Source organism: Amorphotheca resinae (assembly GCF_003019875.1).
Source record: "Amorphotheca resinae ATCC 22711 unplaced genomic scaffold M430scaffold_7, whole genome shotgun sequence".
In the NCBI taxonomy this organism is placed as follows: Eukaryota; Fungi; Ascomycota; class Leotiomycetes; order Helotiales; family Amorphothecaceae; genus Amorphotheca; species Amorphotheca resinae.
In genome coordinates this window covers 253,429-273,403 of record NW_020194477.1, presented here as the reverse complement: position 1 = coordinate 273,403, position 19,975 = coordinate 253,429, and the positions used below count along the sequence as shown (strand labels likewise).

Genomic DNA, 19,975 nt, shown 5'->3' with positions numbered 1-19,975 from the left:
ACAACCTTCAACCACGCGGTTCCCGAAAGGATCCTCTTGATCCCTTTGTCACCGGCTCTCTCTTCTGCATGATCATGACAGCGTGAACCCATATTGACATCCCATGCGAACAGGTTCGCCGTCACGGGTGGCTGCATAACCTCTGGGATCCCGGTCCAGTCTGGTCGGACGTCAAAAGCTTCAATTCTTTGTCTTTCCCCCCCATCGGTACGTGCTTCACCTCGTTCCCGTCTACAGCTGCTCCTCCTTCCCACGGCCTCTCTCTCTCCTCCTTGTTGAAAGCTGCTCCGGAACTGACCCATCCTTCTTCACAGTGCAAAAAGGCACCGTGGTTTGGACTACTCACTCCTCTAGTTTCAGCTTCCCGAGACTCGACCCATACTAGACCACGGCAATCTTAATCACTAGTTGGTTATTCTGGGGGAGCCGCCGTCTAGTATATCATCTGCTAAACGCGTGCCCGCTCACGTATCCCCCCCCCTCCCCATCACTTACTCTCGGCGTCTCGTAGTTCGACTCCCGTCCGAACTCTAAGATATTAGAAGAGACAGTCTCGTCACTTGCGAGTCTTGACAGGAGTTTCCGTCCTTCGCAACCAACGGCCTCTCTCCCCTGCTTATCACTGGTTGAAAGATCATTGAGGTACGACGGCGGCGCTGTTTACTCTTGAACCCTCGCGCTGTCCATGGAGCAAATGACAAGAATCTCACCGCTTGTTCATACCTACGTTTGCGCCTCACTCCGACTCGGGACCTCTGATCCAGGAGTCATCTGTTAGACCGGTCTCCCGAAACTGCTTCGAATACCGGCAAGCTGGCATACTCAACTCTAGGGCTGTTCCAAGTAAGTCGGAGGCCGTCTTGAAACTTCACGATCGCCGGACGTTCTGCCCTCGTCCCTTACTGACCCCTTCGCAGCCTGAACACCTGTCTTCTAATAGACCTATCATACTCGACGAGACCTACGAGTCGCCCGAGACTGTTGCTTTGCACGAAGAAGGGTACGAGGGAGCCCTTGTGGCCCGGGCAGATTCCCCAACGGATCTCATTTCCATGTCTGCCTACGGGAAACCACAACCGCCACCGCTCCATGGTCAGTCAAGTGGTTGTGATGTAACGGGACTCCTTCCCTCGCTGACTCGGGATTCAGGCTATGATGCTAGTCGAACCTTCCCGGAGAGCTCCTTTCCATATGTCGCGCCTAGCTATGGACCTGCGTCTTCCGTCCCCTCGTCAACCGCTCCGTCTTTTCAGAATACTCCTCAGATAACACAGATGGCGTACGCTTCTAACCCGGCGCGTACCCAATATGATGATCAATCGGGGCCGTACCTCAACGTGGGATCAACCCCGATCCCGCAGGTCACATCTTACGCACCCTCGAGAGGTGCACCGGGGACCAAGATCTTTGTCTACATTACTTCGCTGTACGAGCTGATTACGACCAACTCTCCTGTCTTCTTCTTGATGTTTGGGCAACGGAAATGCGGGGCCTCCGTGACGAAGGCGAGCCAGCACGGGGGTGTTTGTCAGTACCAGATTACGACAGAGGTCCCCCAGTTCTCAGCCACGAGTTGGTCATCTGCCCAGGTCCCGGTCTCCATGTTCATGGAAACGGGGGACGGCGATGTGATTGCCAAGGTAAACGTGGGCCACTTTACCTACGTGGATGGCGAGCTCTCGGGCGAGAATCCCGCGAACCAGGATCCGTCGAGGAAGAGGAAGATATCGATGGACTCGGCAGAGCTCATGAAGAGTCCCGCGAAACGCATATCCGGGTCGCAAACGCGGTCAAAAGACGAATACGGTTTCCCCTATACACCCGTCGACGTACCCCCTTACTCCCCGTATATGCAGCAGAATACTGCGTACGGGAATCAGATCGCGCAGTACAATCGGGCAGCGCCCAGCTACCAGCCCTCCTCCAGACACCTGGGGTTCCAATACTCGAGCTCGACGGCATCCTCATCACCTACGATCAAGGCCCCCTCACCACAGGTCTCGAACTGGACCCCTGCATATCCGAGTCTGCCCTCGAATATGGCGCGAAGTCCGGGCGTCCCCTCGAATGTAGGACCCCACCGTCCATCGTTATCCTCCCTCCCTTCACCGGCAGTCGCTGCGAACCCCCCGCTCATTCGGACGTCAACCCTGCAACAGACGCCAAGCCCAGCAACGACCCCACACGGTGCCCACGCCGGGCAGAATTTCAATGCGTACGCACTTTACCCGCACAAGGCCAAATTGGAGCTCAACGGGGATCTGGACGCCATGGCCCGGAACTGGACCGGGGAGGAATGGGACTGCAAGAGGCGGCTAGTCCACTTTAAGCGGTCACAGTCAGGCAGCACCATCACGACCAGCTTCCACCCGGTTACAGCGGAAGACCGGCCCCCCCAGAGCATCTGCATCAGCTGCATTTACTGGGAGGAGAAGAACGAGTGTTTCGTGACCAGCGTCGACACCATCTACCTGCTGGAACAGTTGGTGGCGGCTCGGTTTACGGTAGAGGAGAAGAATCGGATACGGAGGAACCTGGAGGGCTTCCGCCCGCTGACGGTTTCCAAGGGGAAGCCCGATAGCGAGGAGTTCTTCAAGGTCATCATGGCCTTCCCGAATCCCAAGCCCCGCAATATCGAGAAGGACGTCAAGGTCTTCCACTGGAAGGATCTGGCGAGCGCTCTGAAGAAGATCATTGGCAAATACGTAAGTGTGCACACGACGCCTGTCTTGAGAATGCTACTGATCCCAGATAGTCTGCGAGCCCATCCTCCACACTGCCACCTGCGCCTGCGCTGCTGACTCCCGTCAGCTCCACCGGCTACAGTACCGATGCCTCAGCCGGGATATCGTACGTGGGTGATCACCACGGCGCCTTATCGCCACGCTCGATGTCGGTCTCGACGACGTCCACGGCGTACGCCTCGAACATCCCCGCCCGCGTTGGGTCGCCTCACCACCAGAAGCCCATGGCGGGGCTCCAGGGCGGTCCTCCCAACCTTCGCGTCTCCGTGCCACACCCCCACGAAACGCCCAGCCACTGGCAGGGAGTCGGGCATCACATGTCCGGGTCCCAGCAGTACCACCTGGGGAGCCAGAGCGCTCGACCATCCTGGGACATGACGGGCTATCTCGAGGACGGCAGCGCCAGTGCCGGCGGAGCGTCGACTCCCCAGACGCTGAACTACGCGACGACGCGCAACCTTGCGGACGTTGCGGGAGCTGGGGGCGAGAACCGGATTGTGCGAAATCTGACCTCGCAACAGCAGAGTCACCAGATGCCGCGGGCGTGAGCGGGTGTGTGCGCTGTGATTGGAGCGGGCGCAGAGGCTCGACGGTTGAGGGTGTCGTGGGTGTCGTCGCTATCCATTGGTCATGCGCACATGTGAGCCCTTAGCGCCATCTCGGAGCCCCCGGCCGATGGCCCATCTCGTATCGCATTGCCTCACATGCACCGCCCACCGTCTGTCTGCACAACATCCCTCCCCTCCGCCGCGGCCATTCGCTGGATGTGGATGGCTTCCGCTGCGCCCGCGTCGCTTCCGCGCGGTGCACTAACGCCTTTGCGGATCGGGCCAAATTTAAATCAAACGACAGCCGACGACGTCGCCGGTCGAGAAGGTCGAGCGCGCAGCAAGGGCATTCATCACGACACCCTCACGTCTGCCCCGTCCATCATCATATGATATCATATTATTCCTCACCTACATCCCACCTCTTCCATCATTCAATCTCTACCAGCCTTTTTTCCTAAGGCATCGATCGATCTAGATAATCAATCACCCGCATCATCTGCATACCCTCTCGTCATCTATGATCTCTCCCCATCAACTCCCTTGAAATATCTCTCTTCTCGTACATCCGGCGATATCTCTGGTGCAAGGCAGTCAGGCAGGCAGGAATAACTCAGGTCAGGTCAACCAAGGCAGGCGGACTCCGGACGGCGTTGTTTTCAATCCACATCTTTATCTATATCTATATCTATATCTTATCTTTACTACCTACAAGTACATTCACGACTCTCCCATTTTATTTTATTTTATTCTATTTCTTGGTTCAATCTTTTGAATTATTTCTCAGCGCCACGAATGGCGTAGTTTTATGTATGTATGTATGTTATGTGTGTGTTTTTTATTCACGAATCTGTCGTTTTTGATTAGTTTTAGTTGGTTTTTGGGGTCGGTTGGTTGGTTTTTTTGTATGGATTGGATTGGATTGGATTGGATGGATGGGAGGAGGGATGGATGGATGAAGGTTTTTATAAAAAGCGGCGAAGAGGAAATATGAATATATACCTTACCTTATATATACCACCATATGGAACAAACAAGTTCATTGTGTCTATGAGATTTGGATTGGAGTGGTTTGGATTGGAGTAGATAGTGGATTGGAGTAGATTGGGTTGGCATGGATATGATTCGGATTAGTTTTAGAGGTTTTTTTTATTTAGTGGAGGTAGTAGTAACGAATTCTCTTTTGTATGTTTGGATCGAGGGACCTGTTTAGGGATATTTCGTGTCTTCTTTTTAAGTCCGTACAACACACCTAATAACTCAACACACAATCAATCAATCACTCTCTTCACCCCTCCCTACCTACTCCTAATCACAAACCCCTCTGTGGGGGAGAGAGATGTAAAATCCGTAAGGACATAAAAACAAAACCGAAAAGAGAAAGCAAAAACACAAAAAAAGTCGAATAATCATATCAGACTATGGTATGCGATTCTAGATTTACAAACGGGGAGAAAATTTGAAGTTAGCGTAAGGGGGATGGGGAGGTAGGTAGGTAGGTAGGGTATGTTATGTTGTGTTGTGTTGTGTTATTAGGGATGGATGGAATAGGGGGTAGGGAATAGGGGAGGAGGGGAGAAAAGGTACATGATACACCAGGTGTTTCAAAAACGTTGTGAATTCTCTACTCTTACGATTCCTATAACACGATTATATGCACAAGCTAAGCTACCTACCTACCTACATCTCCTCAGCAAATCCCCACTCTTTCGACCATCTACAATTCACGCTATCCTTTATCTCATCCGGGAACGAATCCTTAAACGACGCCTGCTGCCAATTCTGCACCCCCTTATACTCCATCGGCATCAGCGCATCCGAAACCACTTTGCCCCCCCTATTCGGCGTCCCCGTTCCATGACCCATAAAAGGAATCAACTGAAAGCCTCTACAATCCTCAAACAATGTCTCATCGGCGCCCGGACGACAGCGCGTCGTGAACGCATACATTACATCTTTGACATCATAAACATTGATATCAGGACCGCATAATACGATGCGATGTGTGGTAACCCCGGCTTTTTGAGAGAATATTAATTCGCCGATCATCTGCCGGAATGCGGAGGGTGTGGTGTTCATGTGCGAGAGTTTTTGAATGTCGATGCCGAGAGCGATCCAAGTGACTTGTGTTTCGAAGGGGGAGAATGCGTCGGTGATGGGGAGACCGGCTTCTTGACAGATGCGTCGGATCTCAGCTGCGTTGAGTGAACCGATTAGTGTGTGTGTCTCGTCGGTGATACGGCCGCAGTTAGAGACGGGCATGATAGCCCCGTTGCGGTACGTGATAGCGTTGACTTTGAATTTTGGACATTGTCGAGAGTCGCCTGGGAATACATAGCCGTGCATCTCTCCAAAGGGTCCTTCAGGCGCGGTCTCACTGATGGAGAGCGTGCCTTCGAAAACGATCTCGGCGTTGGCCGGGACGTGCAGGTCGTTGGTCTCGCATTTTACGACGTCGAGCGCGCAGCCTGTCATGGCGCCGATATATCCAGCCTCGCTCACTCCGTCGGGGATGGGCATCGAAGCTGCCATTATGGCAGCGGGCGGAACGCCGAATGCTAGGGCCCAGGGAATGTCCCCCCTTCCTGATTTCTTCCACATCTGGTGGATCTGCCCGATGTGCTGAGGCTCCATGACTAAGCCGACGAGGTGGTTCTTGTCGTGCACCATGGCACGCGCGATGGACCAGTTGGTCCATTTCTTGTCCGGTGTCTGCAACACGTGCATCCCGTATGTCTGGATATACTTGCCGCCATCAGCCTGGTGGAGGAGCGGCGCGGGCAACGTCGTTAAGTCAAATTCGTCGCCGAAGAGTTTGTTCTCTTTGACCGGCCCATCAGGGACAATGTTTGGTGGAATAGGCTCAGCATGGGCTGCTGATAGCATCTTGTCGATGATGTCCTTCATGGATGCTGTGGGAGGGAGTCCTAAATGTCGGGCGATGCGTCCGTATTTCTCCTTTGCGTTGCTGCGCAGTGATGCGGGGGCTCCGAGGATCCTCCAGAGGCCGGCTTGGGCGCCCTTCATGTTGTTGAATAGCGGCGCTTTGTCGTTGGTCTCGCACACTTTGCGGATGATAGCGCCGGCTTCCAGATGAGGATCGATCTCCTCGTTGATCTCGATCAGATCGCCATCTTCCTTTAGCGCTTCGACGAAGGATCGAAAGTTCATGTGAGGCAGGTCCTGGTTGGACTGGGACAGGTGGTAGCTCTTCTCCGCTGACATGTTGTTAAGGAACGGATGTCGAGGTAGAATAGGATCTTGATGTGATGGCAGTTGATGAGAACGATGTGCAGCAGCAGGTCTTATCAGATATTCTGCTCCGTTTCTAATGTGGATATTGAACAAAACTCAAATGCCAGTTGAGAGCATCTTTTTATATTTGCAGACCGTGCTTCCACGCAATATATCACGCATCTCCATCGTCAGTGAAAGTTAATTTGTAGGTCAGATGCCGTGTGCCGACAACACTTACCTAGGTAGCTAGATAGATTGGCTCGGAGAGAATCGGTGCTCTTCGGACGAACCTGCAAAAAGGAGATCCACCTAACGCTAGCTAAGGTAGTATCTGTGAACGCTCCGAGAGGGATGATAGGATCTCACATACGTATAGTGAGGTACGTACACGGGAATCTTGTAGCAAGTCAGAGAGTCCTGCTGTGCTATCCTTGCTCGCTTCTTATTCGTATTAAGGGCGGCGTTCCCTTCTAGCCTAGAAGCCAACTTTGCATTTCCAGGAGGCTTCCTTTAAAGGTGCAACGCACAATAGCGCAAGTATAAAGCGATGGGCTGAACCTTGCTCAAATCAACGATACCATCGGTGAGAACTTTATCAGAGATGTGAAATACCAGGATTTTGCCAATGACGCTGCCTATAAGATGGTTTCTAGACAATCGTACAGTAGTGTAGGATGTGTACTCAAATCTGATGGGGGACTCTTCGACCATGGAAACGGCAATTGGCGTCGGTCTGATTGGCAGAGAACATGACATAGGAGGGCCGAAAGTCAGGTTGTGGACAGTGACACCAGGCTCATAGAACACCATGATTACGGTATTGTATCTCCGAGTAACCGTGGTAATGCTTTGAACGTCGAAATTTAAGAATGGCACGCGGAGATGTTTGTGCGTACAATAGCCCCTCGGTTCCCCCTGAATGTAGCCGAGCTGCCGCTAGCCTGTTTCGGACGCATCGAATGGAAGGAAATATCTCGGACGTATTCGGAACACACTATCCATCAACCCCCCATATTGGTGGAGGGGTTGTATATATTCAGCAAGTCTTGGAGAGAAATCTTGCACTCAATCGTGGTAATCGTGCTTCGATTCGACTCCATCTACAAAAATCCACCAGTCTGTCTATACCGAAATTGAGCTGTGAACAATAGCACCTTGCAATATCTATACCAGCAGAAGCCCCTCCGGATCTTGGACACAGTATCCGAGACTCTCTTTCAAAAGTCAAAGATCCGCCAAAACATGCCCGAAGCAACAGCCGCAAGCAGCACCACCATCTCACGCCCCCGAAAACGCATCGTCGTCGGCATGACCGGCGCCACCGGCGCGATCCTGGGCATCAAGATGCTCGCCACGCTGCGGCGTCTCGACATCGAAACGCATCTCGTGCTCAGCCACTGGGCCGAAGCCACGATCCGCTACGAGACCGACTACACGCCGGCGAACGTGCGGGCGCTCGCCGACCACGTGCACAGCAACCGCGACCAAGCCGCGCCTATCTCCAGCGGCTCGTTCCGCGCCGATGGCATGATAATCGTGCCGTGCAGCATGAAGACGCTGGCCGCGGTGCATGCGGGCTATTGCGATGATCTGATCGCGCGAGCGGCCGATGTGATGCTGAAGGAGAGGAGGCGCTTGGTGCTGGCGGTGAGGGAAACCCCGCTGAGCGAGATCCATCTGAGGAATATGCTGGAGGTTACGAGAGCGGGGGCCATTATATGTCCGGCTATGCCTGCGTTTTATACAAAACCGGATTCGATTGATGAGATGGTGGATCAGATGATTGGAAGGATACTGGATCTTTTTGATGTTGATACGGGGGATTTTCAACGATGGAATGGACTTGAGAAGGAATGAGACTTCTTGTAGGATTAAGGACGGCTTCTTGGGCGTTATGTAAGGAGTTTTGGGGGATTGTTTTTCTGTAATACTAACGTTATGCAAGGAAGGATTAAAAACAACCCCCTTCTGCTAAGGCGCCCGACTGTCGACAGAACCTGTGCCGCTCGACGACTTATTGTGTATCTATATCTGCAACATATAAGTCAACCTGATTCGAGAATCGAGATAATGTCACAAGATTGATGTACGTTGTCTCTTACTTCAAAACATCCATGCTTCGCATGACAAAGCATTATAATCTGGCATTGATCCTCCAACTCCCATTACATCTGCAAGCTAAGTGAGAAACCTTCCATTAATTCGGAATTATTTTAGACGTACCCCATATAATAGAGTCAAGCGTAGCAAGCGGTGACACGTCTGTTTGGCCTAGATTATCATAGAGCTGCAACCCGGCCGTGTCCACATAATTAGAGAAATTTACGTTAGATGAGACGGGCCTTCGTCGATTGTTAGCCGTTCTCTCTCTCAACAGAGCCAAGGAGGGTAAAAACCTACGAAGGTGCCATTGTGGCATTCACTGTCGATTGCAATTGGCTATGGGATACCGTTTGACTCCGTCTCCCATCATCAGCCACAGGATTTTGAGCGGAATTGTTCACGCGATCGTTGTACAACCTCCTGAGAACAGCAACTGCTCTCGAGTGCGGCCTTGATAGCTCGATATTGCCGTCCCTGTCATGTCCTTGGCTACCCTCATCTTCAGACTCTGTAGAGAGGACCTCCAGGATTTCGCCTAGTGATTCTCGAACTTCCGGATTTGTTGCTGTTTGCCCAAGGAGGCATAATAACAAGGCCGAGCTGAGTCCATTGTGAATAACTGACCATGATCGTGAAGCAAGGATGCTCAATGAATGTAGTTGTACAAAGGCGCGAACACATTCAAGTAAATTCTTAGTGCATTTTTCAATAAGCTGCAGCTGGAGTTCCGGCCTCAATTCGGCGCTGTGACGATTTCGGAGTGCTGGACGACACAGCCATGCTATGGCAAAGGAAAGATGCAACTTCAAAGCACAGTCTTGGCAGCGCTGTCGTAGGCTCGAGGCGCAACTTACTCCGCCGCGGCGGCCTATGCTTTTGAGATAAATGTCTTCAATCCTGGCCACATTTTCTAGAACCATGGTAAAATAGGACGTGTCATCATGTGCCCTGGTGTTGATGCTGCGAAGGGTTATATCACCGAGAGAGTTCATAGCGTCCGTATACGACATTCCATCAACCAACTCTGGAATAGTTCTCGCCGGAGTTGTGACAGGTGGCCTGTCAAAGCACAATGACAGCAGACTATCGTGCCAGGAGAGTGCCAGCCTATTAGGCATGAGAAGTCTTGACTACGACAGTAAGGGGCAGTCAAACACACCATAACCTTCTTTGTGGCGAGGATGCATCAGTTTCCTCATGTAGACCAAGGCTTTGCGCCATTCTTGCCGTCGTGCCTAGCATGATCCAGGCCGCCTCTGGCTTCATATCATTCTGCAAGACATTGCCGAGAATTAATAATGTCTGGATGCATAACAGTGATGGACGAAGCAGGAAGTTCGCCATCCTGAGACACTGAAAAGAATAACGAGCTAGATCAGCAAAGTTAGCAATGCGAAGATTCAGAGTGGGTGCGTTATCTTTACCATAGAGATGAGATTTCGTCTGCCTCTCTTTGAACGAGATGTCAGCATACTGTGCCCCAGATGCTAGCACTGCAAAAAGGGAGCCGACCCATGACACAGACTTGTGAGCTGTTGGTTGACCAGTATCATGGTTCTGATCGTGGGACTGCCGCTTCACGAGGGCACGATGTTCAAGGTAGGCACAGAGTTCGAGTTCAAAATGCTCTATATCTGGTATGATTGGCGAGAATGGATGTGCTTCTTGTTGGTAGCACCGAAATAGTCTATACGTACGTGAGCACATGCATCCCCAGGACATAACGGGATGTCAATTTAGACAGGATGAACACAAGACATAACGGAAATAGAATGGGTGCACGTATCCATGGCTGCGGAAATTGGATAACAAATTTCTGAAGCCACGAAGCACTTGGACCCGCTCCACGATGCTATTGCGGCGTAAAGTAAGTCTCCCTACCTTATTATTTCGCGATCCACGGGTAGAACCTGATGAAGCTCTAGATTTATCTTTTCCAAGGACGTTTGCGAAGCCGGTAGAAATGGATAAGTTGACCTCGATTCGTCAAGTCCTAGGATCGGGAGGATCGCATCTTCAACGGTTTTGCTTGGCGTGTTCTGGGTTGGGCCAGCCTGCGAAGCTTGATCCCTTAGAAATGACCGCATCGAGTTCGTGCCTAGGAAAGGCTCTCTTCGGTCTTGTCTTCCCCTGTCATCCACGGGATCAACGCCACTACTCCCATGACTGCCTCCGGAAGATGCTGGCCCAGTAGCAGTACTACCTGCTCTTTGTTGAGAGGAACCTTCCGACACAACACCTGGCTGTAGGAAGCCAGAAGGCGAGTGGGTGCTGTGTACATCAGAGACCACTGTGCCTTCGGATGACGTAGTTTGACATTGCAAATGTTGTTGTGTCTGGGGCAAAGGCTGTTGGCTTGAGGGATATTGGGCAGAAGGTAGCGCAGGTTGAGAATCGGGGATTGGGGACTGGGGGGGACTAGAGCTTGTGCCAGTTCCAGCACCACCTTGAGCAGCAAAAGAGCACAACTCAGGATACCCTCTCTTGGCGCAATTGTCGCATGGCGAGCCCCTATCACACTTTACCTTCCTCGTCCGACAAGGTAGGCAGCTAGTCTGGCTTCTCTTCTTCCGCCGGCGCAGAATCTGCCGCACTTCTTTGTCTGAACGGCGTAAGAGATTGTCTGCGGTTGAGCCTGCGGTTGACATATTCGCACAATGTCGGGATTTGACGCTATCTCCGAACAAGGAACGTGAGTCTGGAGAGGCATGAAGGCCTTTCCGAGACTCAGCGAGAACGTACAGAGTACACTACCTCAACCCAACGCCGTGATGTCTTCAGTCCCATGTTGCACCGAGCCTCCCGAGGTGGTGGTGGTGGGCGCACGATATATCCGAAGGGCAGCGAGAAGGCTGCTGGCTCTGTTCGTCCGAACCTTACCGAACAGATCCGAAGTCACGGTGGTTGCGCATCACGTGATACTACCACCACCTAGCTGTTATCCGGGCTGTTATTGACTTCTATCACCTGTTTACCTATTGTATTTCTAGTTGATTTGTACGAGTAGCTGTATTCCTGTTGCTAACAGAAAGACTCTTTAAAAGGGGGCGCACACAACACCTGAGGGGGCGGGGCGTCGTCACCCTTGATATCTACTCCCCTCCCTCCCCCCCAATAATCCCTCACAAGTCCACAACTCAACAACCCTCTCAAGTCAAAACTCACAACTCAACAACCCCAACAACGGCCCCCTCACCCCTCCCCCAATCCCCCTCCCAAACCACAATCTCTCTCTTCTCCTCGCCATTAAGCCCTAAGATATCGTCTATCCTCGACGATACTAAATCAATCCCTTGCTGCTCTGTTAATCCAGCTTGTTTTGCGAGTCGTAAGGATTCGTGGGAGTGGGCGTGCAGGTAGGAGGCTGTGCTTTCTGCGGGTTCCATTTGTTAGATAGGGGAGGGGGTTTAGGAAGGTTGGGCGGGGAGAATGGTGGGGGGGAGACGTACCAGAAGCTAGAACTCCGAGTCCAAAGAAAACACCAGCATCCCATAGCACGGCTGCGGGGTGGCGAGTGAGCGGGGGACCTGCCAAAGCGTTTCGTTTCTCGAATGTATCGGGGGAGGAGCGGGGGCTGAAAATTAGGGGGATCTGGGAGGTTGCTAGGGCGGACGCGACCTTTTTCGGGTTAGTGTAAGAAAAGGGGGGATGGGGAAAGAGAGGGAAATACAGAAGGAGCTTCGGCACCGCCGTAGATGATTAGGTTACATGTAGGGAAATCATGTTTCAGGGAGATGAGTTGCAGGATGTCGTGCTAGAGATCGAGCATGGTTAGTTAGTTCGTTGGAGGGGGAGAAAAAGGGGGTAAGACTTCATTTTCGACGTGGACGATGACTGGGAGAGTGCCGTTCGCGGCGCGCGTGTAGACGTTGTCTTTTTCGATGTTTTGGCTGAGGATGTGACGGAGGGTGGATATGGCGCTGGAGATCGTGGGGGTGGATGAGGAGGCTGGGGCGAGTTAGGGTATTCAGGGGCTGAATTCGAATGTGACGCACCTTTCGCTCCCTGCCCAACAGTAAAATGCAGCGCCACATCATCCTGAAAAACACCACCATCCAGAATCGACTTCCCGCTGGTCTTGATCCCCGTGCTGACACCGCGTAAAAATCCCTCGCCCGCCGGGAGCGATAGCACTCTCGTCACGCCTCCCATTCGAGCCCGCTCGAAGCCACGGCCTTCCATGTGCACGCCATACTTGGCATATACCACGTTCTCCGGGTCTAGGGGATTGAGATTGTGGTTAGGAGATCCGTCGCCCGTGTCGCCTTCCATGGCGATCTCGCTCAGGCCAAGATCGGTGAAGGCGGCGGTGAGACCTGGGAGGACGTGGCCATTCTCGAGTTGGATGATGGTGCCCCCTGCAGTGTGAGGGAGGCATGTCTCAGGCGTATTGAAACATATTACTTTTCCGTTGTCGAGTACCATTGTCAAATTTACTCCCGGAGACGGAGTCTGGTTGTCGATCGGTACAAAGGACTTGGTGATTCCGGTAATGATGGTCTTGCCTTCGGCGACTTGACGATAGGTCTCTTCCCTGATACTTGGACGCATCTTTGGTCTCTGTTGGTCCTGGCGGCTTTCCGGGAGTCTGTCCGAGAGGATCTCCGCCACTTTTTCGGGATCGAGCGTCGCTCTCCCATCGATGTAGACTTGCAAAGGCGTTGCTCCCAGGGAGAGGGGATGGGAATCATAAACAACGATATCAGCGTCATAACCTGCCCTCACGTAACCTATCCTATGATCTACCTCCAGAGATTTTGCCGGAACGCTCGTAACTGACTGCAGCGCAAGCTCTTCAGGAAGATGAAATGAATGTGCTGTTGCAGCTTGGTATCTGAAGTTATTAGCTAAGTCTTGTCACGAATCAACTTACTCACAGCAGGTATTTGGCGCTCATGGAGCCATCAGTGTGATCCTATTGAGGTGAGTATAATGCAGCTGCGCGGGACAGATGGCATACAGATTTATAGGCCACGGGAACTCCATGCTCAGATAATATCTTACCAGCCCATAGATTTGCATCGTAAGCCTCCTTCTTGTAAAGCCCAAACGAGGCGAAAGTTGCGACGGTTATGTTCCTATTAGACATGAGTATCGTCCATTAACCATGTATTCAACTTACTCTCCACTCTCCTTGATCATCTCCGGCACTTTCCATGCACCGAGCGCATGATGAAATGCTCGAATCCTGAAACCAAATTCTTTGCTGTGTAAAAGCATATCCTCAAAGTCTTCTGGCTCATAGCAGTGAACATTGATGTTAATCTTTCCCCTCAACATCGCTACCGAAGAATCCAGTTCTAGTTCCTCAGGGAAACCTCCTTTCTTACTCGATGAAGGGGCGACAAGTGCGGCGATGGCTGCAGCATCACCACTTTCCTTTGCAGCAGCAGCTGATAAACACCAGGCGTCTTGTTTCTCTACCAGCTCCCTGGCGCGCTCCATGTGCTGCCGAAAGATCCAGGCGTTTCCCATCCGTGTATGACCGTATACACGTTTGGGGTTCTCGCCACAAGCCATCTTCATATATCGTCGTCGATCAGCTGGCGGTACACCATGCTCCAACAGGAGATCCTCAACTCTCTCTTCACCAGAGGGTCCACTGTTCGGGTCATTCTTGACCATGAACCCTTCACCACCCATGATATTTGCAGATCCGGGAAGGATCAGTGAGGAGGTTACCCCACCAGAAGCAATTATTGCGGTTGCCAAATCATCGACCTTCATGCCGTCAAGGGATCGAACGAATGGTGTCAGTGGGCCCGTGTCAGGATGCACTTCATTCACGTCTTTACTTGGCTTGAGATCTGGCCATGCCCATACCAAATGATGCGAATGCATGTCTATCAGCCCCGGAGTCACATATTTGCCCTCCAGATCCACGATCTCAGCACCTTGCGATCCGGACTCGGTAGAGGATGTCGGCGTAACGGAGACGACGACCCCCTTGCTGAACTCAATATCCACAGCACCAACGAAGCTCTCGCCATCAAATAACGTCGCATTTCGAAGGATTATTGTCTCTTTCTGCCCGCTGATGGGGTTCCATCTTGGATTGGCACGTGATGGCGAGACTGGGAGTTCATATTTTATCGGCGGTGTGTTGAGCTCGGCGCACTGACGTAAGCCGGCCTCGAGACGTTCTGAGTGAAATTGGGAGAGTCTTGAAGCGTTGGGTGAAGGCCCAGGTGTGAAGCGTGGGAGGATTATGAGCTGAACATAAAGCAAGATGCCAGCGATACAGAGGATTGAGGTTGGCAACTTGATGCGGGTCTTGCGATGGTGAGGTTGGGGACCAGGAAGAGTGGGGGAACCCATCATCGGGGCTTCGTACGATGCAGTACGGGCCACTGGAAATATAAGTCTGATGGTTATATCGCGGCTTGCCGCGTGCAAAAAGTTGGTTTGAAGGATGGAGGAAATGGGATATTTCAAGTTGGGGGTTTTGATATCAGACCAACCCGTTCGTTATACAAGGTGCTCTCAGACCTTCCTAAATAGGTCAGAACATATTGCATCAATCTACACGGATCAGCATCATCAGAACATTGATATCTCTACAATTTTGTACCATCGGGATAAGTGAGTATCTCGGGTCATGTGGTTTCGCAAAGTATCTTCCCAGCCGTTAAATGGCCAGAGCCTTCGACAGTTTGGAGCAAGGCAGTACTAGGCGTTTATTTATCTCTTTTATATTCACTTTCACTCATACAACCATCGCCCTGTATTTCCTTAGAACTCCCATGTTTAGATCATTGAGTATAAATAAAATAAAGAAATAATACAGATTAAGGCAGAGAGGGTATGGCGAAAAGATAAAAAATAAAAATAAAAAAAGGGAGGGCGCCTTATGAGTCGTTAGATGATGGATGTTAGGAAGGACGGGATGCTATACCCTAAACACGCTTGGAACCTAACAACAGAGCCATCCGCTCTGCGTTAAATTGTTTCTACTTATTTTGATATAAAGCCTTAGTCCTTGGGGCGGGGAGTGAATAGGATTATAGGAGGCGTGGGAAGGGGATTGGGGGAAATTGGGGATTTGTACTGAATAGACGAAGTGATCAGGCTGCTGCCATTTTGAAATCAACTTTGCCCTTTGTTAAAGGTTTACTACTGTCATGTACTATATTCTCAGAGTTTAAAATAACGTACCTGTTTTCATGAGGAGTGAAGTCAGCCCCTCAGGAATCGCCCCTTCCCAGGCTACCGAAGTCGATGAGATGTCTATACATGTTCACCCTCGAGATCTACCTTTCATCTTCTATCAACATCCACTATTATTTGTATACACGCTCGCTTTAATCCAACTCTTATCGAGTAATCATTGTTTGATTCCAGTCTATCGTTAACACTTTCAACATGGAGCTTACTCAGACACCCGACGAAGGTAGTGACACAACTCCTACTAATGCTCTGGCATCAACTCTCGTCTCTGCATTGAATGAGAAGAATGCAGATAGTGGTGTCCAGCTGAGCAATGTCCTAGCACAAGCTGGAGAACAGGCACAATCCAAGCCGGAATTGCCAACCCAGGAGCTTCCAGAAGATCAAATACCCGCGACAACTGATGGGATTCGTCCAGAGGCTTTGTCTCCCAACCCCTATAACGACTCAAAAAGCCCAGCAGACGAAGAGCACAAGATGCCAGACGACGTGTATAACCAGACAAAGTTCACAATGCCCAAGTTTATCTTCCCATTTCCGCCGCTAGGTCCAGTTGGATGGCCCAACTCCGCGTCTACGGGTGAAGGTCAACCGCCCGAGGCGCGTTTGAGGGTGTACCAGACTGGTACAGCCCAACCTGGAGAACAAGCACTAGATCTCGACTTGCCAGCCATCACTGAGTTGCAAACCACAGTTTTCACTCCTATGGCTACACTTGAAGAGAGTAGTCTACCGTCTGAGCATAACAGATTATACTCAAAGAATCTGAAGGAACATATCTTACTCCAGGCGTGCTCGAATATTCCCAACTTCTCGCTGGAACATGTCAAGGTTTCGAACTTGCTCGCAAACCTGCAATATCCTAGCTCGATAGATGGGATACAGGTACAGGAGTCATCTTCCGATTATTTCAGTACTGAACCCTGGAACCCGTCAGAAGACGGACCAACTGATCCACCCGGTTGTGGAAGCCAGACATCACATAAGAATACGGGGCAGGGCGATGTAGTCGCTCGAGAAGCATTTGATGGTTTCAGTGAGAATTACATTGAAGAAGCTGCAGACAGAGGTTCAGATCATTCAGGTGGAACACTAGAAAGGTACGTCACAGCACAATCGGGAGATAGGGCATTGAACCTAGTGAGAAGGGATTCGTGGAGACGAGGGGACGATGTCATAGCTATGAGGAAACCTGACTACGAGGCTATTCCACACCCTGTTTCAAACCCTGTACCAAAGGACAATAACGAAACAAGGAAATTCGGGAAGCTTATCGACCGCAAACGTATCAGGGAGAAGTATGAAGATATGCTCAGCATCTCTTCAATGGAAAACAATCCCCCGATTCCTACTCCTTCCATCTCCGATAGATCATTAGCTGCGATTGAGGCCAATGTGGCACGAGCCAGGAGACTTGGTGTCGTTGTTGGAGATGACATTGTTGACCGAAAGGAAGGCATCATTGGCCAGCTGCATCAGATTGGTTCGACAGAGCTAAGGGTCATGCCAAGGATCGCGCAAGCAAACGTTTTTTTCTACATGATGGCTGCTGGCGAAGACTACCAGATCATAATCAACGGTCGGGGGAAATGGAATGAAGTCCATTATCAAGACTACGAGGATGATAAGGTGATCATGCGTTGGCTCATAGACAGTCGGTCTTGTCAGTATTGGATCTTCAACGTGGACAATATATACTGCAAGAAATGCGTTTCAGGTTGGGAAAAGAAGGTGAGTGCCTATCTCAATCTCTGAAACAAGCTGACAAAAGGGAACTAGCGGAAGATGAGCAGATTCAGGAGCAAGGCCGGAGTACACACTCGATGCTCTCGAATCAAATGCCCGCATCATACCAAGGCAAGTGATCAATGGCCCACTGTGTAAAGTCACTGCGATTTTGAATAGCTGACAACGTCTAGGTCAAGCGATTTTTTGACGCCGTCGGAGTAAGCCATGTCAAGCGAATGAATAATATCAAACTTTCAGTCAACCTTAACAGTTGTCTTAACCCCGACAAACTAGCATCAGCAATCCACAACCTCACGACCACACTCCCGGAACTACGAAAGGTGGAGGTCAAATTTCAGCACGACGTCCATAAATTTCCAGAGCAAGATCTCCATGACTGGCAACGCAGGGGCATTGTCCGAAGCCTACGGCAGCTGGAGAGATGGATACCAGCAGGACAACGGCTAGTAGTGACCGGACTGGACAAACACCCAACGCTTGTGAGGGATTGGAACGAGGCCAAGAGGGGTTGGTATTGGGATGAAGATCGAGTAGTGCAATTTCTGAGGATGCCAAGACAGTGCGAGCCGAACCAGCGGCGGTGGAGCTGGCCAATGTGGCCTATGCCTCCCATGTTGAAAGAATGGTGAGTTCTGATGAAATGGTGTACAGCTGGGGCGATGTTGTTTTGAGCGTCCAATATTTTCTTAATGGTTGTCGTATAGACTGTTGCACAGTCCAGCGTGTTATCAAATCAAATAAATCGCGATTCGCAAGTCTCATGAAGCGTCTTCTGGGTATTCAAAATATTCCAAGACATTTCCAAGATGTCCAGATCTCAAAGCATAAACTCAAAAGGGGCTGTAGATTTTCCTCCCATTTTCGGAACCAGCGTATCCCCCTCCTCCCCAATCTTCCCATACCCCTGGATGGCCTTCCTATTCAGCCTCTTCAAATACCATCTCAGCGCCAGCGCCAACAAAGCCACCAACACCATCGCCGCAGCACATATCGACATGCCCCTCGTATAGAGCGGGGCGTCGCTGTCGGGATACAGTCTAGTGCCCACCAAAGGCCCGCACTGCCCGATCAGCTGCAGCATGGCAAACCCCGTTCCTTGCTTGCTCTCCGACTCTTGGTTATTCACTGTCCACGTGATGATGATGGTGATGACGCTGAAGAAGCCCACGGCCGCGGGGTAGACGCCGGCGTAGCGCCACCACATGCCCCAGCTGCTGGCGCTGGCGACAGCGATGAGGGCGTAGCCGAGCGCGGACAGCAGGGCGTGGAACACGATGAAGGAGGCGCGGTTGCGCAGGCGGTCAGAGAGGTAGGCGGTCAGGATGACGATGAAGAAGGAGAGTAGGTAGGGTGGGGCGGAGAGGGCTTGCGAGATGAGGACTGTGTTGCCCATCTCGTGAAGGATGGTGGGAAGGAAGACGGGCAACGACGAGAAGGCCATGTTGGTGCAGAAGAACATGAATGCGGTGAGGTAGTTCTTGGGGTCGGTGAGCGTCTCTAGTATCTCTTTGAAATTCAGTCCGGGTTTTGACGCGCTGGTTTTGGCATCCTTCTGCTTTCGGAGTCGCAGTTTGGCGACCCGCTTCTCGCGCTTAGTGAGGTAGGATGCGCTGCCTGGGCTGTCTGGGATGATGTGCCAGGCTATAACGGCGATGATCACGCTGGGAAAGCCTTCAACGAGGAAGAGCAAGCGCCAAGCAGCGATGGGGCCGGTTCTGCCCAGCTTGACGATTGCCCATGCCAAGGTGCTTGCGAAGGTGGTCGAGAGCGGTGCGGCGGAGATGAAGAAGCCCGTTCGAAGGGCGAGCTCTTCGCGCTTGAAGAAGAAGGAGAGGTAGAAGGGTATACCTGTGAATCCCGCTTCCCCAATCCCCAACAGTGTTCGTAGGACGAGAAGACCGGCGAAGGATGTCGCTACGGATTGCAAGGAGGCGACGATTCCCCATGAGAGCACGATGGCTGTCACGTATACGTGTGGCGGTATAATCTTCCATAATATGCTCATCCATTCAAAGCAGATATATGAAATGTAGAATGCCGTTATGACCCATTCATATCTATTAGAATCAAGATTGAGGTCGTGATCGAGCCCGGCGATTTTCGCATTTCCAATATCTATTCCATACTGTCAGTAGGGATCTCTATCTGGATGAGGGGACGAACTAGATCTATCCAAAAAGCTCAACATATATAACAGAGCCACAAACAACACCAATCTCCGGTCGAATTTCCTGACAACTGTTCGTTCCTCATCCGGTGTATATAGCTGGTATGAATGCACAGTAGACACGCTGGATCTGCGACCCCCAGTATATCCCTCTTCGTCGGCCTCATCCTCGTCCCCACCTTCTCCCCGCACCTTCTCAGCAGCTTGCGCGCGACGCTGCAGCTTGAAGCTCTCGCCAAGTTCTCCCATCCCGAGGTCCG

At 51.4% G+C, this 19,975-nt stretch overlaps 9 protein-coding genes across 9 annotated transcripts; 4 read left to right on the top strand and 5 right to left on the bottom strand.

Moving 5' to 3' along the window:
* Positions 1 to 1,052: 1,052 nt before the first annotated feature.
* Positions 1,053 to 3,292, top strand: M430DRAFT_103058 (hypothetical protein; the record flags this gene model as incomplete). Its single annotated transcript, XM_024860839.1, has 3 exons — positions 1,053 to 1,092; positions 1,150 to 2,705; positions 2,756 to 3,292. 3 exons carry the CDS (start codon positions 1,053 to 1,055, stop codon positions 3,290 to 3,292), a joined length of 2,133 nt encoding a protein of 710 aa, XP_024720083.1.
* A 42-nt stretch (positions 3,293 to 3,334) lies between these two features.
* M430DRAFT_35316 (hypothetical protein) lies at positions 3,335 to 3,738 on the top strand. Its single transcript, XM_024866717.1, has one exon. It carries the CDS (start codon positions 3,449 to 3,451, stop codon positions 3,683 to 3,685), a length of 237 nt encoding a protein of 78 aa, XP_024720082.1. The 5' UTR covers positions 3,335 to 3,448; the 3' UTR covers positions 3,686 to 3,738.
* A 1,176-nt stretch (positions 3,739 to 4,914) lies between these two features.
* On the bottom strand, positions 4,915 to 6,463 carry M430DRAFT_66933 (hypothetical protein; the record flags this gene model as incomplete). The annotated part of the gene is made up of 1 exon (XM_024869258.1): positions 4,915 to 6,463. One exon carries the CDS (start codon positions 6,461 to 6,463, stop codon positions 4,973 to 4,975), a length of 1,491 nt encoding a protein of 496 aa, XP_024720081.1. The 3' UTR covers positions 4,915 to 4,972.
* A 558-nt stretch (positions 6,464 to 7,021) lies between these two features.
* Positions 7,022 to 7,583, bottom strand: M430DRAFT_245860 (hypothetical protein). The gene has a single exon (XM_024865098.1). The coding sequence runs from the start codon at positions 7,337 to 7,339 to the stop codon at positions 7,040 to 7,042; it is 300 nt and encodes a 99-aa protein (XP_024720080.1). The 5' UTR covers positions 7,340 to 7,583; the 3' UTR covers positions 7,022 to 7,039.
* A 178-nt stretch (positions 7,584 to 7,761) lies between these two features.
* M430DRAFT_140727 (hypothetical protein) lies at positions 7,762 to 8,526 on the top strand. Its single transcript, XM_024862678.1, has one exon. The coding sequence runs from the start codon at positions 7,772 to 7,774 to the stop codon at positions 8,384 to 8,386; it is 615 nt and encodes a 204-aa protein (XP_024720079.1). The 5' UTR covers positions 7,762 to 7,771; the 3' UTR covers positions 8,387 to 8,526.
* On the bottom strand, positions 8,491 to 11,324 carry M430DRAFT_42581 (hypothetical protein). Its single transcript, XM_024867570.1, has 8 exons — positions 10,514 to 11,324; positions 10,057 to 10,319; positions 9,792 to 10,002; positions 9,487 to 9,739; positions 8,930 to 9,435; positions 8,753 to 8,871; positions 8,632 to 8,700; positions 8,491 to 8,560 (listed from the first exon to the last, which is right to left on the bottom strand). Exons 1-7 carry the CDS (start codon positions 11,278 to 11,280, stop codon positions 8,633 to 8,635), a joined length of 2,187 nt encoding a protein of 728 aa, XP_024720078.1. The 5' UTR covers positions 11,281 to 11,324; the 3' UTR covers positions 8,491 to 8,560; position 8,632.
* A 469-nt stretch (positions 11,325 to 11,793) lies between these two features.
* Positions 11,794 to 14,950, bottom strand: M430DRAFT_19554 (hypothetical protein; the record flags this gene model as incomplete). Its single annotated transcript, XM_024864102.1, has 8 exons — positions 11,794 to 12,005; positions 12,082 to 12,250; positions 12,303 to 12,386; positions 12,444 to 12,580; positions 12,628 to 13,466; positions 13,510 to 13,547; positions 13,593 to 13,710; positions 13,755 to 14,950. 8 exons carry the CDS (start codon positions 14,948 to 14,950, stop codon positions 11,794 to 11,796), a joined length of 2,793 nt encoding a protein of 930 aa, XP_024720077.1.
* Positions 14,951 to 16,811: 1,861 nt separating this feature from the next.
* On the top strand, positions 16,812 to 17,658 carry M430DRAFT_245825 (hypothetical protein). Its single transcript, XM_024865097.1, has one exon. The coding sequence runs from the start codon at positions 16,982 to 16,984 to the stop codon at positions 17,552 to 17,554; it is 573 nt and encodes a 190-aa protein (XP_024720076.1). The 5' UTR covers positions 16,812 to 16,981; the 3' UTR covers positions 17,555 to 17,658.
* Positions 17,659 to 18,365: 707 nt separating this feature from the next.
* Positions 18,366 to 19,964, bottom strand: M430DRAFT_103045 (hypothetical protein; the record flags this gene model as incomplete). Its single annotated transcript, XM_024860838.1, has 2 exons — positions 18,366 to 19,663; positions 19,712 to 19,964. 2 exons carry the CDS (start codon positions 19,962 to 19,964, stop codon positions 18,366 to 18,368), a joined length of 1,551 nt encoding a protein of 516 aa, XP_024720075.1.
* Between the last annotated feature and the right edge of the window lie 11 nt (positions 19,965 to 19,975).

Coding starts and splice junctions, on each gene's coding strand:
- M430DRAFT_35316 (XM_024866717.1), top strand. CDS start 3,449: ATGCACCGCCCACCGTCTGTCTGCACAACATCCCTCCCCTCCGCCGCG.
- M430DRAFT_245860 (XM_024865098.1), bottom strand. CDS start 7,339: ATGGTGTTCTATGAGCCTGGTGTCACTGTCCACAACCTGACTTTCGGC.
- M430DRAFT_140727 (XM_024862678.1), top strand. CDS start 7,772: ATGCCCGAAGCAACAGCCGCAAGCAGCACCACCATCTCACGCCCCCGA.
- M430DRAFT_42581 (XM_024867570.1), bottom strand. CDS start 11,280: ATGTCAACCGCAGGCTCAACCGCAGACAATCTCTTACGCCGTTCAGAC. Junction 9,740..9,791: donor TCGCCACAAAGAAGGTTATG/GTGTGTTTGACT, acceptor CATGCCTAATAG/GCTGGCACTCTCCTGGCACG. Junction 8,872..8,929: donor AATGCCACAATGGCACCTTC/GTAGGTTTTTAC, acceptor CAATCGACGAAG/GCCCGTCTCATCTAACGTAA.
- M430DRAFT_245825 (XM_024865097.1), top strand. CDS start 16,982: ATGAGGAAACCTGACTACGAGGCTATTCCACACCCTGTTTCAAACCCT.